The sequence below is a fragment of a genome, unplaced genomic scaffold (assembly GCF_019419815.1).
Source record: "Pyrus x bretschneideri cultivar Hongxiangsu unplaced genomic scaffold, Pyrus_bretschneideri_v1 Contig7, whole genome shotgun sequence".
Lineage (NCBI taxonomy): Eukaryota > Viridiplantae > Streptophyta > Magnoliopsida > Rosales > Rosaceae > Pyrus > Pyrus x bretschneideri.
The window spans coordinates 3,287,244-3,307,123 of NW_025999809.1; the positions used below are offsets into that span (position 1 = coordinate 3,287,244).

Below are 19,880 nucleotides of genomic sequence, written 5' to 3' on the forward strand. Positions count from 1 at the left end.
CTGATTGTGAATTGTTGGACCAATTTAATGTGTGAAATTAACTAATAAAACCTACAAGTGAAGAAATAAATTGGTAACGAATTCGTCATCCACAGAATTCAAACATAAATTACGAATACAAAAGTAAATACTTCTTAATCACTTGAGCTACAAGTTCCTCGCAAATCAATACAACACACTTAAAATATCTTTAACCAATAGATCACTATGGTGATCACTGGTTTTGAATGTATATGTGTACCCAAAATCCTTATTTTAAAGGCCCACCCTTCAATACCACCCCTTTGAAGCTACTATTGATAAGCCTACATTGCGCACCATATGGTGCATTTTTACACATCCTTCCTTGTCACTGTCTAACAACAGAAAACTACTTTTGAGTATGTCAATCAATGTCTCCACACACTTTCCTGCTTCCCTCTTTGAATCGATGCCTTTAAACAGCTCAAGTCCAACCCCAAATTTCACTAAATCATGGACCAATATATTACTGCTTTTCGGATATATGCAGCAGAATAGAAACAATGATTTCGCTTCCTCACTCCCTAAACATTCGTAACACAAATTTATTTTCCGATACACTTCTTGTATCGGTTTTGGAATGTCTCGTGGGCAAGGATTTCTTAGTTGTCTAAGTGCATCATCCCACATTTGCTTGCTTTGGTTCTGCAGTGCTCCTCCAACAGCTGAAATTACAAGTGGCGAACCAGCACATTCAGTCAGAACCTGTTGTGCTACCACACGTAGCTCAGGAGATTCAATCGAACTGCCTGCCATCTCTCTAAACAAACTCCAAGCTTCTTGCTCTGGCAAAACACCAATCGGGAAACTCTTTTTGGTTCCGGCCAGATGGAAGCTACTTTGAGCTCTCATGCTAACTCTAAATGCATCCAGGAGTCCCAACATAAAGATGATCTTGCACTTTCCGTTGGTTGATCCATAAGGGATTCCGATGGCCTCAAGATCAAGCATTTTCCGGACATCAAGCAATACTACAAGCAACCTCCTAGAGTCTTTGGACATTCTAGCACGCAGCACCTCTGCCCGTTCAAACAAACTCCCATTTCCCAAATTCAATTCTAGATTATCTGCAATCTCATCTTGTATTCGTCTCAAGTTCGGATCAAGGGACGCAACAGTCATGATAACTTCTTCAAATAAACCTTGCTGCTTGACTCTCATCATGAACTCTTTCGTCGTTACTGTATTTCCTCTGTTAATTTTCCCACAATCAATGCTAATCAAGTTGATATTTTCATCCTGCAGAGCCCTCAAGACCTCCCTTGTACACGGTAATCTGTATTCCAAGCGCTCGGAAAGTTTCATGGCTACTGGTGGAGCAGTAAAGTTGGATCTTCTCGAGGAGCTAGCCCCGTCACGAGCCATAACAGATTTGATCATACAATGACAGAAACGAAGAATGAAAATAAGCAGCTGGTAAAGAACAATATCGATTTGATTATACGGTGTACACCTCCCTCCGTTGAATGGTTTGCTAAATAGAGATACGTTCTTGATGCAGAGTATTATCACAAAATCAACTTAATTTGTCAGCAAAAGAAAAAAGGAAACTGTGGCTAGTCAAGTCTACAGTCTACATTTTCAAAATCAAGCAGTTAATATTTTTTATTTTACGAACAAACATGAATTTGAAAAGTAATTAGCCACGGCTCTGTTGGAAGATTCTTGTCAAAGTATGTCTATGTCATTGTATTAGCAGTCAAAGGTAGCAGCCAAGGCTCTCTAGACAACTAACAATTAATTATACAAAACCTAATTCATGGCGCGGTGCATTTTGTTGGAGGAATTTTTGTTAATTAATATTGTCTGCAAAGGAAAGAAATAACTAGTAACACGACTGGGATTTGGTCTAAGGGTTTGGAATTATCTGGAGTTGAATGATAAAAACGAATTTGAACTATATTATTACTAGTTCATTGTAAGACTTAGCCTACTTCATTGTCCCTTAATGTAGATAATATCGTTTGTTAAAAAAAATGAAAAATAAAAAAATCGTTTGTTAAAATAAAAACTAATTTACGCGCCGATTGTTTTGCATTCCAAAAATGCACCCCACATGTCCTGCATTTTCCATGCCAGCCGTTAACAATTAACAAATGTTTAACACAACAAAAGGTATAAATTGAAATAATTTTGAAACTTTTCTATGTTTGGATGAAGAAATTTTAAGATTGCTACGGAATTTTAATATGATGGAAATTGAAATGACAGGATTTTATTTTCAAGAATTTGTGAATTTTCTTGTTTGGTTAACTAAAAGAACAATAGAATTGAATACGAAATTTGTTATTTTTAAACTCTCAATCATAGAAATTGGGAAATGACACCTATTTATATGTTTATGAATCCAAACAAAAGAATTGGTGCATGTCAATTTATAAATTTTAACTTGTATCCAAATTCTAAGTTTATTTTTTTCATCCAAACGTAATATTAGAATTGAAGAGACGACCGACCAAACCAAAAACCAAGGGTATACAATACATCGTAGAATTTAGTTTTATTATTATTAGAATTAGTTGTCATGCGGGCCAGGATTAATCCCTTGCCTATTAAGTTTCGAATTAGTTGTGTTGAAGACACGACTGACCAAACCAAAATCCAAGGGTATACAATACATTCATGCAATTCTGAAATCTCGAATAAGAAAATTAAAATCCTATGACCTATTTGAAAACCATTCTAAAGTTTTGTTAGCACAAACCATGTCCTCTTAGTGTAATTTTTTTTTTTTATAGCTAGTGGCATACATTGATGAATAGGATCTCACATCGGTTATATGACAAAATAATATACAATTGACATATGTGAGTTTTCACTAGTAATATTATCGAGGCCTTTTTGAAGAAAGTGGCTTGAGTTGGAGAATAAGATATCACATTGGTTATATGACAAAATAATATACAATTAATAAATGAGCTTTCACCAGTAATATCATTGATGCCTTTTTGAAGTAAGTTGAGGTTCCACCATAAAATCAATTGGCTATGTAAGGAATAACCCAACCTCATATAAGCATGCATGGTTTGGTCCCTTACCAATGTGGGACTTTGTCCTCAAAATCACATGACCCATCACTTGTGGCAAATTTTAAATCTAACACATGGACAACACGAACGAGGTGACTTGGAGCATGTGTTCCCCTTGGGCTTCACAGTGGGCCAACCTGCTTTGATACCATGAAGCAGTTAGGGCTCGACCATAAAACCAATTGGCAATATAATGAGTAGCCCAACTTACTTACAAGCTCTTGCATGGCTTGGTCCCTCATCAATGTGGGACTTTGTCCTCACAATCTCACACTTTTGTGATAAAACTCAGCACCTAGTAATAGATGGTTAAGTTTGTTGGTATATGGTCCAGCCCATGATGAATGTTCTAGATTATTCTAGTAAGCAAGTGAGGTGGTTGGAGCATGCTAGACGATTTTAGCAAGTTATTAAGTTGGTGGAAGAAGCTAGAAAGTACTAGCTTCCTTGGTTGCAAATGGAAAGATCTAGAAGCTACAATTTTGTGGCTAGTCTAGAATTATCTAAGCTAGAGGTTTGTAGAAGGAACTAGAAACTAGTAGAATGCCAAGCCCTCACCTATAAATATGGGTGTGATGTTGTAGTGATGTAACCAGTCAAGAAAGAAGTGAGTGGCAAAGGATCAAGTCCAAAGCTAGAGTTCCACTCCAAAAGTAAGAGTGAGAGTGTTCCACCACACATTGTGAGTGAAGTTTAGAGTGATAGAAAGTGTGTGTTCTACTTTCTTGTATCCATCAAGCCTTATGTTTGGCTTGGTAAAACTACTCTTGTTGCACTCATCTTTTTCATTAACTTGAGATATTCAACATCATTAATGTTAATGGTGGATTTGTTCAGCCTATAACTCTAGAAGGCAGAAATCAACATATAACTTGGAAATTGTATACTGGACAACAGAAATGCAATTGTTGACCTTTCATGAGTCCAAAAGTCCAGTTGAGTTTCTTTCTGACTGTCGTTCAGCTCCTTAAGAAACCTACACAGAATCTCTCTGTAGGAGGGCATTCTTCGACAATTTAACTCTTGAAGTGATGGCCAATCTAAAGTACATTTTTTCTTGAGGAAATATTATGAGATTTGGTAGAGCGCCAACTTCCAAAGAACTTAGCTGAGGGAGCAAGCTGTTATCCTCTTATTCTTCACCCGCTAGCGGTTTTGCAACTACCACTTCCATCTTCTTGCAGTAAATTATGGATAGACCTTTGAGCTTCACCATATATACCTCTGGCAAATGGAAGGAGAGAGCATAAACTCCAAACTGCCACAACCAGAAATGTGTAATGATGTTAATTGAAAGACTCGGATTCAATTGGACTCCCTGATTTGAATCATTTGAGGTTGGGAAATTGAAGATGTTTCGCCCAAATGAGAAAGTGTTGCAGCGTGTTCTTCCTTGGTATTTGACCTATGGACTCAAAAATCTCTTCCAGTCAGCGAATCGCAACCGTATACGTGTAGGTCTCTAAGTTCACAGAAGGAGTAAGGCAGAAGCTGCCTACTTCATAACAGTTGTCCATATCACGAATTTCTAGCGTCTTCAGAGCTGGAAAATCAACGTGAAAACTACATTGAATGTTAAAGTAAATTGTAGCTATGGTTCTTTAATTTTAACTCAATTGGACCAATGGTCCCTCAACTAAAAATCCATTACCATTGGTCCCTCAACTTTAATTAAACAGAAGAAATGATCTCTTAACTTTAACCCAATTGTAGCAATGGTCCTTCCAACATAACTCTTTTTGACAAAAATTTTGACGTAGTTAACAAAAATGACCATAATTACACACTTTGATGAGTTGAGGGACCCTTATTATATAAATGGTTATTCCAACATAACTTATCTTGACGAAATTGATGAAAATGACTATAGCTACACATTTTGATAAGTTGAGGGACCGATGGTAATGGATTTTTAGTTGAGAGACCAATGCTCCAATTTGATTAAAGTTGAGGGACCATTGCTACAATTTACTATTGAATGTTATTAGTACCAACAATGGTTAACAACTAAAACTTGCAGGCATAGAATTCGAGTCATGTGCATACCTTTTCATTGAAAATGTGATTTGGAAATTAACAGTTGGTCCCATAGCTACAAATGATAGAACAAACGTCTTCATGGTAAGGTAGCCAATCACCAGAGTTGTAATCGAACATGACGATGCTGTTAGTAATAGAAGGAAGGACTGTGTTAACTTTTGAAGTTTCTAATCTTTGTATTATGTTAATTGTATTGAGAACAAACACAAGTTACAAATATATAGAGGAGTTTAAGTGAGTTGCAAACTACACTCAACACTTAAGAACCTATCTTAGATCTCCTTGAATCACACTATGTAGCCAGCATAGGAAACATAACTAAGCTCATTGGATTAAGGAGATGACAACAAGATAAGACCCTTATACAAGTTGAGAAGAACAAGTAGAAAACAAACGGCTATTAACTAGGTGAAACACTAATAGGGTTGACACAAACCTTAATACCCAGATAATACCGAGAAACCCTAATCCACAGAAACCCTACATACCCATAGGTCTTTCAATACTTCCCCTCAAGCTGGATCCAGAAGGTTGATGGATCCAAGCTTGCCGAGAAGCCGTTGAAATTGAGGAGAGGCTAATGGTTTAGTGAATAGGTCTGCGAGTTGATCGTAGCTCTTGACAAAATGAGTTTTGATGACCTGTGATTATACTTGTGCACGAACATAGTGACAGTCAACTTCAATGTGCTTGGTTTTCTTGTGGAAGACAGGGTTGGAAGCAATGTAGATTGTTGCCTGATTGTCACAGAAAAGATACATGGACTGAGGAGTGAAGACACCTAGTCGCATAGTATACCTTTTAGCCATATTAGTTCACATGCAGTAGATGTCATGGCTCGATATTCAGCCTCAGTACTGGATCTTGCAACAACTGCTTGCTTTTTACTTTTCCAGGTAACAAGGTTGCCTCCCACAAATATGCAATACCCCGTTGTAGACTTACGATCAATAGAGTTACCAGCCCAATCAACATCACAATAACCTGTGATCTGAGTGCTCTCATTCTTCTTCATGATGATGCCACGACCCACTGAACCTTTTAGGTACTGAAGTAGTCTTTTGACAAGATTAAAATGATCCATCGTGGGAGAGTGCATAAATTGGCTAGCAATGCTTACTGAATAAGCTATGTCAGACCTTGTAATAGTCAAGTATATCAGCTTACCAACAAGACGCTGATAAATAGCTTATGTTTGGAAGTGGTTGCCCCTACAAGCTAAGTTTGAGCTTTGTGTGAAGAGGTGTATGGACAGGTTTAGCATCACTCATGTTTGCTTCCTTAAGAAGGTCCAGAACATATTTCCGTTGGCTGAGAAAGAAACCCTTGTGAGAGGTAGCCATTTTGATGCCAGGAAAATATCTGAGTATTCCAAGATCTTTGATTGCAAAACATTGTTGTAGTGAATGCTTGAGCTAGTTATTTCGTCAGGGTTATCTCCTGTAATGATCAAATCATCTACATATACAAGGACGACCAATTTCCCAGCAGTGCCAATGCGCTCGAACAATGAGGAGTCTGCGTTGCTTCCTTTAAAACCAACAATTGTGAGGACTGAATTGAGCTTGGCATACCAAGCTTTCGGTGACTGTTTAAGACCATAAATTGATTTGTGCAATCTGCACACAATATCAGGTTCATGACTTTGAGGATGACTTGGGGGTAACGTCATGTAGACTTCTTCTTTAAGCTCACCATGTAAAAAGGCGTTCTTTACATCCATTTGATACATAGGCCACCCTTTGTTACCAGCAACTGAAAGGAGTACTCTCATAGAGTTCATCTTTGCAACAAGAGCAAATGTTTCTTTGTAGTCCACATCAAATGTTCGAGTAAAGCCACGAGCCACTAATCTTGCCTTGTGTCTTTCTATGGACTGATCTGAGTTGAATTTAACCTTGTATATCCACCTGCAACCTACTGTCTTATTTCCCTTAGGCAATGTCACAATGCTCCAGGTTTTATGTTGATCAAGAGCATGCAGTTCATCTTGCATAGCTTGCTGCCAAACCTGTGATTGATTTGCTTCTTGAAATGACTGAGGCTCAACATGCTCAGATATATTACAAAGAAAAACAGTGTGTTTAGGTGACAATTTTTTATAGGACACGTAGTGGGAGTGGCTTGTAAGTGACAAAGTCTTGCAGTCTTGCTGGAGCATATCTTTTACGAATGGGATTGTGTCGAGGCGCAGTAGAATGAGACTCGTATGAAGATTCCTCAGGAGCAATACTGTGGAGAGATTCATTTTCAACAGAAGTGTTGGTCTCATCACTTGAAGCTGGGTTGTCAATTTTAGCGAGGAACTTTGTGTGATGTACAGGCACCATTGCATTAGGTTGAGTGACTTCAATGGCAAGGGTCTCAGTTCTTGGCAATGGAAACATATCCAAGCAATACTCCCCCTCACTTGTACTATCCAGAGACTTGCTGTAATAAGGGTTAGTTTCATGAAATCCAACATCCTTGGAAACAATTAATCTCTTAAGTTGTGGATTGTAACATTTGTATCCTTTTTGTGTGGATAAGTAACCAAGGAAAATGCATTTGGTTGCCCTAGGGTCAAGTTTGTCTCGATGCAAGGACTGAACATGGACAAAACAAATGCATCCAAAGACCTTAAGGTGTGACAAGTCTAATTTTCTGTTTTTGACAATTTCCATTGGTGATTTGAACCCCAAAACCCTACTAGGTAACCTATTGATCAATTAAGTTGCTGCCATAACACTTTGAGACCAAAAACGTTTAGGTACATTCATTTGGAACATCAATGACCTAGTTTTTTCAAGAAGATCTCAATTTTTTCTCTCGGCAATACCATTTTGTTGAGGTATGCCAACACAACTAGTTTGATGCATGATGCCATTGTTGCTCAAATATTGAGTCATGATTTGGGACATGTATTCAGTGCCATTATCAGACCTTAGAGTTTTGATTTGAGAGGAAAAGTGATTTTTAACAAGACTATGAAAATCTTTAAACACTTCCATCACTTCACTCTTTGATTTTAACAAATATAGCCAAGTTGCTCTTGAATAGTCATCAACAAACGTTATGAAATATTTGTAACCATCAAAAGACTCACTAGTTGGTCCCCATATATCTGAGTGTACAAGTTCAAAAAGATGAAAAACCCTAGACAAAGATGAACCTAGGGGTAGTTTAGTTGCCTTTGACATATGGAAAATTTCACAATGAATTGGTTATTTGCCTAAGTTAGGAAACAAGGTGGACAAAACATGTTGAGAAGGGTGAGCTAGTCGCTGGTGCCACAAAAAATGATTTTGAATGGAGGCATGGATGGATATAGACTTGGCTTGTAATCCAATGGGAGAGCTTTTCAATATGTAATAGAGACCATCTAGGTAAAATCCCTCACCAATCTTCCTCTTGGTGACACGATCCTAAAAAATGACATTTTCTGGTGAAAATATGGCTAAACAGTTTAAGGAATTTGTGATTTGTCCCACTAAGAGAAGTTGAAATGGAAATAAAGGAACATATAAGGCCATAGACTCTACTTGGTCTGATATCAAGTGAATTTTTCCCTTTCCTACAATCCTAGCACCTTCACCATTAGCTACAGACACATGTGATGGTTTATGAAGTTTCTCAAATTTATGCAATTTTGACACTTGATTAGTCATATGATATGTGGCACCTGAATCTACAACCCAAAAGTCATGCAACTCATTAATTTTAAGAGCAGTTTTGAAAGCATCCACGATACCTTTCATGTCTTGTTGAGGTAAGCAATCAGCATCGGCCAGAAACCCTGAAAACTTGCCAAGCAATGCAGTGGCACTTCCATCTTCATGGTCAATAGCTCGATCTTCCTTACCTTTCTTCTGATGGAGATAGGCTGCGAACTCATTTATAAGAGTAGCAGGATTTGCAGTGAACTGTTTGTATGGATCAAAACTATTGAAAGATGAAGATGATGTAGTGTTGGCACGAGGATATGCTCGACTTGTCTTCTGCGTAGTTTTATCTTTCATGAAATCCGACTTCAGTTCTAGATGCAGGATCCAGCACTTATCTCTCACATGCCCGATGTTGTCACAGTGTAGGCACTTCAGATGAGGGTTTTTTCCTTTTTTCATTTGTCAGATAAACCCTAGCTTCAGTCACAATGGTTTTTGTACCACTGTTCATGACTTTTCTTCTTACTTCCTCACGTTGGATGGTTGCACAAATGCTAGTGAAGGATGGTAGCTCAGGATTCATGAGGATATGGCTTCTCAAATCCTTATATTCTGAGCTCAAGCTTTGAAACATCTTATCTTCTTCAGCTCTTTTAAGAAGCACAGTGGGATCAATGGTGTGAGGTCTATAGACATCCAGCTCATTCCACATGCTTCTCAGAGAACCAAGATGTTGTACAAAGGTTTTACCTTCTTGTTGAATGTTGGAGATATCCTTCTTGAGTTGAAAGATGCGTGCAGAATTGTTTTGATTACCATACATCTCCTTCACAGTTGTCCAGAGAGTGAGAGATAACTTAGAATAGCTAAAGATTTCAGCAATCTTCCTTTCCATAGAATTAAGCAGCCATGACATGACCAGTTGATCTTTACAAAGCCACCCTCCATATTCAAGAGAAGTAACTCCAGGAGCAGGATGACTGCCATCGATGAAACCAAGTTTGGATCTTCCACCAAGTGCAAGACTAACCGCTCTTGCCCGTGGAAAATAATTAAACTCATTCAGTAACACTAAACTAAGTCGTTGATTTGGATTGATATCCATTTCAGAGATGTAAACAGAAGGATAAGCAATGGTACTTTCATCCTTTGAATTCTCATCAGCCATATTCTTGCTAAAGGAAAATCACAACAAGTGAGATATACAAAGACAGGCTCAGAGGGATGCCTGCTCTGATACCATGTTGACTTTTGAAGTTTCTAATATTTGTATTATGTTAATCGTATTGAGAACAAACACAAGTTACAAATACATAGAGGAGTTTGAGTGAGTTGCAAACTACACTCAACACTCAAGAATCTATCCTAGATCTCCTTGAATCACGCTATGTAGCCGGCACAGGAAACATAACTAGGCTCCTTGGATTAAGGAGATGACAACAAGATAAGACCCTTATACAAGTTGAGAAGAACAAGAAGAAAACAAACGGCTATTAACTAGGTAAAACACTAATAAGGTTGATGCAAACCCTATTACCCAGATAATCCAGAGAAACCCTAACTAACCAAAGGTCTTTCAATAGACCGTGTATGGGTTTATAAGTAAATTGGGTTACTCTCTATTCTGTCAATTGGTTTTATGGTGGAACCCCTACTTCTTTATGATATAAGACTAGGTTGTACCATGTGTGAAGTCCAACGACCACACGTGCTTTACGACACCAATTTATGTGTTGTTCATGTATTTGGCTTGAAAATTTGTCACATGTGAAAGGGCGTGTGAGAATGTGAAGGTTTAGGGTAAAAAGAGAAATCTTGCAACGATTTGTAAGTAAGTTAGGCTACTCACTATATTGCCAATTAGTTTTATAGTGGAATCTCAACTTTCTTCGTGGTAATCATAACAGTAAGAGAAGAAAAGAGTTGAAGAGGGAAGTAAAGGCTCTATACTTCTTCGCAGTGAAAGAGAAAGTTTACAATTGATCTTATCTTATACAAACGAGAGAATAGAGTATTTATAGTCTCACAATCTTAGCTTTAATACTAAGCTGACTTTACTAGGTATTGGATTTTCATCGGGGATGCTTCATTGTTGTGGTTGTATATCTCCTAAAGTTGTAAAATTAAAATAAATAAATAAACAAAATGACTCTGGACCCGGAGGAATGGGTCCATTTTAAACCGATCGAGTTAGGTCTAGTTCCATTTTCAAACGAATCTGGTCTATCCCACTAAATTTGTGCCTGGCCCAGCTTACCCCGGGTCCACTCCTAATCCACATACTTTATTCTTGAATGAAAAACCGGATTAAGACCAAGTGCAATGGCAAATTGATTTTCATAATTAAGAACAGGAGGATTGGGCAATCACATATGCATATCCTTCAAAACCAAAATTAACCAAGCAATATCAGCCGATGCATGCGCTAAAGGTTTGTACTCAGTTTCAGTGGAACTCCGAGAGACAGAGTTCTGCTTCTTAGACAGCTAGAAAATTGGATTTTCCCCTAAATAAATCACATAACCAGTAACAGAACTTCTAGTGTTAAGATCAGCTGCCTAATCGGAGTCGCTATAACCTTGAATTTCCATTGGTGTCCCAGCAGTATAGGTCAATCCACAAGACAAAGCAGTATAGGTCAATCCACAAGACAAAGTACCTTGTAAGTATCTCAGGATTCTTTTAACCAAATCCATGTGAACATCTGAAGGAGCTACCATAAACTAACACACCGTATTGACAGCAAAGGCTATATCAGGCATTGTGAAGTCAAATATTGCAAGGCTCCCACAAGGCTTCTATACAAAGTTGGATCAGGCAATAATATTTCTTCATAAGACATCACTTGGTTATGAGGTTTACATGGAGTGGAACAAGGTTTACATATATCCATTCCTGCCGTATGTGTCAAATTTTTGAGTACTCAGCTTGATTAACAAAAGGATATCCATGGTTTTGTACTTAATTTCTAATCCAAGAAAGTAAGCGAGTTTTCCCATGTCTGTGAGTTCAAGAACCTCTCCTAAAGTATCAATAATTGACTGCACCAGAGTGGAAATAGACCTAGTCATAATAATGTTATCAACATATGATAATAAGCAGAAGATTACAAATCTAATGGTAAAGATGAACTATTTATAATGTCAACCCTAGGTATCTAAATAGGAAAGGAAATAAATGTATAACAAAATATAAAACATTCTAAAATATTAAAATCCGAATAAAACATGGTGAACAACATAATTCGCTTAAATTTTGACTAAGCTCATTACAACATAATGAATCTTGTAGATCTCATCGTTCGCTTCGAATCTATATATTTCGGGCTCAAAACAAACATGTTAAATCAAAGTTGTGTCAATCTGGACAACCCGAAAAGTTCAAAACATCCACTTTCAAAATATGGCCAGAAAATAACATATCAACACGCGAATTACCAATTCTTGATTGCTCGTTGCTTCCTTCTTTTAATTATTGCATGTGAAGTAACGCAAGAAGGGATCTGCTTCGGATCCCTTCCACCTAATCCTCCTCATCAAACAATCCGGGCCCTTGAAATTTGATTAAACGACTAAAGTTATTATAACTTTTAAAGTGGGTCTGTGTTTTTAGCCGTTGGATCAAATTTCAAGGGTCCGGATTATTTGATGAGAAGTATTAGATGGAAGGAATCCGGAGATGATCCCTTTCCAAGTAACACAATTCTTGTCCTACATCATGAGTACTTTTGCCACATCATGCCCTACTACACTCTTAAGGCCATCTCCAACTACGTAAGGAAACTAGCATCAACTAGCCGTTGGATTCAAAAATTTGTTTAAGCATTCATGTCGGATATAAAATATATTCTTGTTGGTTATATCCGACAGGAATGCTCTCATTTTATGGCTAGCCCGAGGCTGGCTGCATTGGGCCAGCCATTGGCCTTTTGGCCCTTTCAGACTCCGTGGGGCCCACGAGCCCTCTAGTCTAGCCTTCGGTTGGAAACGATTTTCGGACTATTTTCGGCCATCTGACCCTCTGGACACTTCGGTTGGAGATAGCCTAAGTTCTCTATTTCTTAAACCCAAAAAGTGGTCCAAGTTCTCCATTTTTGCTTCTATATTTATCATATGAGGAGATCGATTACTGATGCAGAGAGGTGGCCAATTTCCTTACGCACATGGTGAAATTGACAAGTGACAAGTGACAAGTACCTTAGAACAACCCACAATATAATAATGGATAAGCAAGTTCCTAAAGCCACAAAGTCTAACTACCACTATACATACAATGGTACATAAGAGGACGATAAGGAGAAAACTATTCATTCAGTTACTTCGGCTATGAAATGTGTGTTCAGTTTTATATAAAATAACTAACTGTCTACTAGAAAAAAATAAAATTAAATAAAATTAAAAAAACCATCATTATCGTCAAAAAAAAGTATCAACTGGATTTCAAATTTCTCCACATTAAATTATGTGTGTCTGTTCTATAACAAAGAACAGACAAAATGCACATAACTCATTTTGCTATTTGGAAATGCAGGCAAATGATTGAGAAGAAACACTCATTACTTCAAGTAGGCAAATTTTCAGATATCTACCAAAACATCACAGATTGAACTTGATGAACATTTGACTACAACCGACTCAAAACTATCACATAGCCAGTTTTGCTATGAACTCATCATTCACTGCCTTCCTGCCCACTGACCAATATTTTCCATATGAAGGCATTTTTTGGATTTATTCTCTCTCTCTCTCTCTCTCTCTCTCTCACACACACACACACGCACACACACTCTCTCTCTCTCTCATAGTAATTTCTCTTATACAAGGTTTTGTTGCTTCTGCCCACTGACCAATATTTTCCATATGAAGGCATTTTCTGGATTTATTCTCTCTCTCTCTCTCTCTCTCTCTCTCTCTCTCTCTCTCTCTCTCTCTCTCTCTCTCACACACACACACTCTCTCTCTCTCTCATATTAATTTCTCTTATACAAGGTTTTGTTGCTTCTTACTTTCCCTTATCATAAGCTTGAGATTCATTAATCCGATATGTATGGTCACCGTCATACAAATATTTGACACTTGGAGTTTTGCAACCCAATGCTTGGCTCGGCTCTTTAAATATTTTGACAGGAAAATTACACAAATCACCCTCAGCTCATATATGAAATAAGAAAAATTAATGATCATGTGGTGAATTCTGTTACCAATCTCGATCAAAAATCGAGATTGATGCCCAAGTTTTGTTTGAAAATTGGACATGTAGCTCTCATGCATGGTAAAAATACATCATTTCATGTGTATTTTTGCGCTTTTATGTGTATATTTCATTAAAAAATACTCATACGATGGATTCTGATACCAATTGCAATAAAAGTACATAGCCCAAATTTTATTAAAAAATTGGACTCGTAGCTCTCATGCATGAAAATACGCCATTTCATGTGTACTTTTGCTCTTGCATGTGACCCTCGCGTTCAACTTTTAGACGGAATTTAAACGCAAACTGGTTTTTTGACTGAGATTGGTAACTGAGGCATACAATTAATACCGAGTATATATAACTTGCTGAGTACAGCAAAGAATTGAAAACCCTAGCAAAAAAACATAGGAAAGACACAGGAAAGAAAGAGAAATGGAGAAGAAAGAGAGAGATTACAAAGCTCACTGCTTGGTGTTGCCCTATCCATCCCAAGGCCACATAAATCCCATGCTCCAATTCTCCAAGGTTCTACAACACAAAGGACTAAAAATCACACTCGTCACTACTCACCATGTCCACAGCACCATGCATAGGTCACCATCCACCTCTATTGCATTCGAAACCATTTCCGATGGCTACGACGATGGTGGGATTCTTCAAGCTGAAACCATTGAAGCCTGCTTGGACAGCTTTCAGAAGGTAGGGACAAATACATTGATCGAGCTTCTCGGAAAGCTTTCATGCTCAGGGAACCCCGTTGATTGTATTGTTTATGATGCGTTCATGCCTTGGCCTCTGGATGTTGATAGGAAGTTTGGTATTGTTGGGGCAGTTTTCTTCACTCAGTCTTGTGCAGTGGACAACATTTACTACCATGTCCAACAAGGACTGCTCAAACTTCCTCTGCCTCCTGACTCCGAAATTTTGCTTCCTGGATTGCCACCACTTCAGCCCTCAGACATGCCTTCTTTCATCCATGTTTTTGGGTCGTACCCGGCTTTCTTCAAGATGGTTGTGGATGACCAGTTCTCTAATGTTGACAAAGCTGATTGGATCCTCTGCAACACATTTTATGAGCTGGAAGAAGAGGTAATTGATAAACATGTTGGGGTTGTGTATATGTGTACAATAAAAACTGGGCTTTAGTTACAAAATTAAGGACACATGAGAAGTTTGTGTCTAGTTAAACAATATTAAACAACAGTGCCTTTTCAATAGAGCACCAGGTATTGTGCCCAACGTAAAAAATAATTGACACAAATACAGTATTGGGCACGGGAACTGTACAAGGGAACATTTAACCTCTAGTCTGGCAACTTTTTGACAAATTGAATGATTTTTAATAGTGATGTGCAACATCATGATTTAATTAAATGATTTTCATGGTTTTTCTTTTCCAAATTCATTCCCGGAGAGGATAGATATACTAGCCAATTTAACCTTTTTTCTTGAGTACAAAACAATCAAGAATACATGAGATAGATTCTTCGCATTGTTGATTCATCGCCAGAGATGGCATAAAACTAATAGTTCATTATCTAATGCATTTTCTTGTCATTCTACTCAAACTGAAAGTCAGTATTTATCAAAGTTGTTCCTATCTAATGGAACGCTATTGGATCAATGACAAAGACATTGTTTAAGGAAAAGAGAGCGTTTTCCGGATGAAATGAAACTGAATTCCTGTAAAAAGAGAGAGATTTCCCATTCCTTTTTTAAGTTTCAAAATTTAATTGAGCTTATGGACATTAAATTTAATTCCAAGATTATATATATTTGGTGTTTTGATTTGTTTGTGCATACATAGGTGGTGAATTGGATGGCAAAATTTTGGCTATTTAGGACTATCGGACCAACCTTACCATCCAAGTACTTGGATAAGCGGCGCGAAGAAGACACAGAATATGGCTTTAGTCTTTTTAATCCAAATGCCTGCATGACATGGCTAAATGCAAAGCGAAAAGAGTCTGTAGCTTATGTGTCCTTTGGCAGCTTAGCAGAACTTGGAGCTGAGCAAATGGAGGAACTGAGTTGGGGTTTGAAGAGGAGAAAATGCTACTTCTTGTGGGTGGTTAGAGAAAAAGAAGCGGCTAAGCTACCAAAAGGATTTGTAGAGGAGACATCGGAGAAGGCTTTCGTGGTCTCGTGGTGCCCCCAGTTGGAGGTTTAAGCACGTGAGGCTGTGGGATGCTTTGTGACACATTGTGGTTGGAATTCTACTTTGGAGGCTATGAGTTTGGGTGTTCCAATGGTGGCAGTGCCGCAGTGGACTGACCAAAGCACCAATGCCAGGTTTATTATGGATGTGTGGAAAATGGGGCTTACAGCTTCAGCTGATGAGAATGGAATAGTGAGACAAGAAGAAATAGCACGTTGTGTGAGGGAAATATTGGAAGGGGATAGAGGGACGGAAATTCGAATGAACGCTTTGAAGTGGAAAATGTTGGCTACAAAGGCAGTGGATGAAGGTCGAAGTTCTGATAAAAACATCGATGAGTTCATTGCAAAACTAGTATACAACTAGGTTTACTTTTGGTGTTTGAAAAATAAGAGGACGCGTTTCATGTCTTTGGGAATACAAATGGATGTTCTTTAATTTATCCGGTTACTTTTTTTGTGCAATTCAATGAACTTGTAGTCCGGCAATGGATTTTTTTCCAACAAAAATAAAAATAAAAAAATAAAAACACAATCTATGTTTTGTAAAATTTGCAAAGTTTACGAGATCAATAATTAATCATGTGCAGAGTATTAAGAATATATTGTAATTAATGAATAATATTGTATTAGTCTAAACTAGAGAAGGCTATTCCATGAATTGTGGATCACGGCTTTATAGGATTGGAATCAGGGTTTGACTTTTCTATTTGTATTTGTATATATATGGGCCACTTACCCTCTGTTCAATATATGAAATATTTCAACCATATTATTCCTTCATATGTCAATCCCAGGAACTACCTAGCTCTTTCTTAATTTGGTATCAACACAGGCTCTTCAATCCACTTCATCAAACCCTAGCAAAATTACAAACACCATGACAGACAATCCAACACCCAACGCCAACACAAACAACAATCCTAGTATGGATTTATCACATCCATACTATATTCATCCTTCAGATCACCCTGGCCATTTTCTTGTTTCTGAAAAATTGAATGGCACCAATTATTCCTCTTGGAGCAAATCTATGCTTCATGCATTACGAGCCAAAAATAAAATTGGATTCATTGATGGATCCATTAAACCCCCTCCCGAAGATGAAAAACCAAGTGATTATGCCCTATGGGCACACTGCAATCGCATGATCTTATCATGGCTTTCAAATTCCGTAGAGTCTCATCTCTCTAACAGAGTTGTCCATGCCGAATCTGCATACACGATTTGGGAGGATTTCAAGCATCAATTTTCCCAACAAAACACACGAACAATTTACCAAATCCAGAAACAGATTGCTTCTCTATCACAAGGCTCCCTGACCGTCTCAGCATACTTTACAGAACTCAAGCATCTCTGGACTCAACTCGATGCATATGAAGACCCCATCATTTGCAACATGATGGATAAGCATCATGAGAAACGAGACAAATACCGAATCATGCAATTTCTTATGGGCCTCAACGATGTTCATGACATCGTTCGCACCAGCATTCTCATGATGACGCCATTGCCCAATATTCTTCAAGCTTATTCCTTTGTCAGTAATCACGAATCGATCCTTCCCTAAAGCCTTCCCTCCCTAAAGCCTTTGTAAAAATACAAAGTGGCCCATATATATACAAATACAAATACAAATAGAAAAGTCAAACTCGTTCTGACCAGCATTGTGATCATTGCAACCGAAGGGGACACACCGTCGATAATTGCCGCACTTTAAAATACCATTGCAATTTTTGTGACAAAAGAGGCCATACATAGGACAGGTGCAAAATCAAGAATGGCACATGGGTGCCCAATCCCAATGGAGGAAATGGCAATAAAATGGTCGAAAGCAACGGGGCTCTTCTTCACGTCCTTTGCATGCCGCCCATGCAACGGAAACCACGCCAAGTCTTCAAGGGCCATTTATGCCGCAACCAACATACCCTTCTGCATCCACCAGTACCAATCCGCTGAGTACCCTCTTTGCAGATCAAATTCAACAACTAACTCATGCTCTCTCTTTGCTTTCTTTTGGTAATGGAAACGCTTATGCAAATGCCGCAGGTCCAAATTCTCTTTCTATTACTGCCATTAATTTTGTGTTTACTAAGCCATGAATCTTGGATAGTGGAGCTACCGACCATATCGTTTCTGATTCCACTTTATTTACTACCATCAAACCTCCATCTATACCCGTTGTTAACTTGCCCACTAGTTCTTCAATCCCAATCACTTGCACTGGCACAATACCATTTAATTTTGATATCACTTTAGCCGATGTCTTGTGTGTTCTGTCCTTTAATCTCAATCTCATGTCCGCTAGCAAAGTCACTGACTCTCTTAATTGTTGTGCCATTTTGTTTTCCAGCTTTTGTGTTTTGCAGGACTTGGCTTTAGGGAAGATGATTGGTTCGGGTAAGATGCGTGATGGTCTTTACTACATGTCACCTATACACCGGACACCTGCCTCTCATCAAGTTTCTCATCCTTCCCATTTATGGCACCAACGACTTGGACATTCATCCCCTTCTCGTCTCAAATTAGCTTCTTCTTTGTTATTTTCTCATGCTATTTCTTTTGACAGTAATTGTAATGTCTATCCTTTGGCCAAACAAACACGACTTCTGTTTTCTTTAAGTTCAATATCAACTCATGCACCGTTTGTTTTATTACATTATGACATATGGGGTCCTTACAAAATTCCCACTCACTCTGGGGCTCGTTTCTTTCTTACAATTGTGAACGATTTTAGTCGATGCACTTGGGTGTTTTTAATTTCTCACAAATCTGAGACACAACATCTTTTAAGATCCTTTATCACCTTTGCTCACACTCAATTCCATGCGACAGTTAAAACCATCATAGTAGACAATGGGTTTGAATTCCTATCCATGAGGGATTATTTTCAATCTAATGGGATTGAACTTCAACGCACTTGTGTTTACACCCCTCAACAAAATGGGGTCGTGGAATGCAAACATCGCCATATTCTTGCAGTGGCACGTGCTTTACGCATTCAGTCTAACATACCCCTCATATTTTGGGGTGAATGCGTACTCACTGCCGTCTACCTCATCAACCGTTTACCTTCTCCTTTACTTTCCAACAAATCACCCTTTGAACTATTATACAAACGTCTACCATCCCTTGAGCATCTATGCATTTTTGGATGTCTTAGTTATGCTACTGTTGTCCACCCTACCCACAAATTTGAACCTAGAGCTCACCGGTGTGTTTTCGTTGGCTATCCCACAAGTCACAAAGGGTATAAACTTTACAACTTGGACACTAAAAAATTTTTGATCAGCCGTGATGTAATATTTCATGAGACTTCATTCCCATTTTCCAATCTTTCATCTCCTGATTCTTATACCACTACCCTTAACCCCATAAATCAGGACCTCACCCTTTTTTCTCCTATTTCCTATTTCCTTCCACCGCTTCATGCACCTACCAATCACATTGATCAACCTCCTACCTTAACCCCACCTGGCGCTGATCCATATACTGCTCTTTCACATGCCGACACTCCCACTCCCAATATCCCACATGCTTCATCCCTCACCGACATTCCTCCATAACTCGTGCCTACCTCTTCTCCCTCACTACATGTACCCACCCATCCTGCACCCCCTACATCTTCTCCTACCCCTCTCAATGCCTCTCATCCTGACCCTAATATTCCCATCTCTTCACCACCCATTCTCCCTTCTCTCAGGCATTCCATTCGTCCCAAATAGCCACCAGTATGGACTAAAGACTACCATATGTCTCACCACGTCAATCATTCTTCTCTGGCACCACGTTC

General features: G+C 38.4%; 2 protein-coding genes and 1 pseudogene across 2 annotated transcripts; 1 reads left to right on the forward strand and 2 right to left on the reverse strand.

Annotated features, from left to right (window-relative positions):
- Window positions 1-270: 270 nt before the first annotated feature.
- Window positions 271-1,386, reverse strand: LOC103949619 (disease resistance protein At4g27190-like). The gene has a single exon (XM_048573924.1). It carries the CDS (start codon window positions 1,384-1,386, stop codon window positions 271-273), a length of 1,116 nt encoding a protein of 371 aa, XP_048429881.1.
- A 2,796-nt stretch (window positions 1,387-4,182) lies between these two features.
- Window positions 4,183-6,174, reverse strand: LOC125472453 (uncharacterized mitochondrial protein AtMg00810-like). Its single transcript, XM_048573925.1, has 3 exons — window positions 5,889-6,174; window positions 4,496-4,593; window positions 4,183-4,308 (listed from the first exon to the last, which is right to left on the reverse strand). Exons 1-3 carry the CDS (start codon window positions 6,172-6,174, stop codon window positions 4,183-4,185), a joined length of 510 nt encoding a protein of 169 aa, XP_048429882.1.
- Window positions 6,175-14,359: 8,185 nt separating this feature from the next.
- On the forward strand, window positions 14,360-16,454 carry LOC125472344 (annotated as a pseudogene).
- The last annotated feature ends 3,426 nt before the right edge of the window (window positions 16,455-19,880 follow it).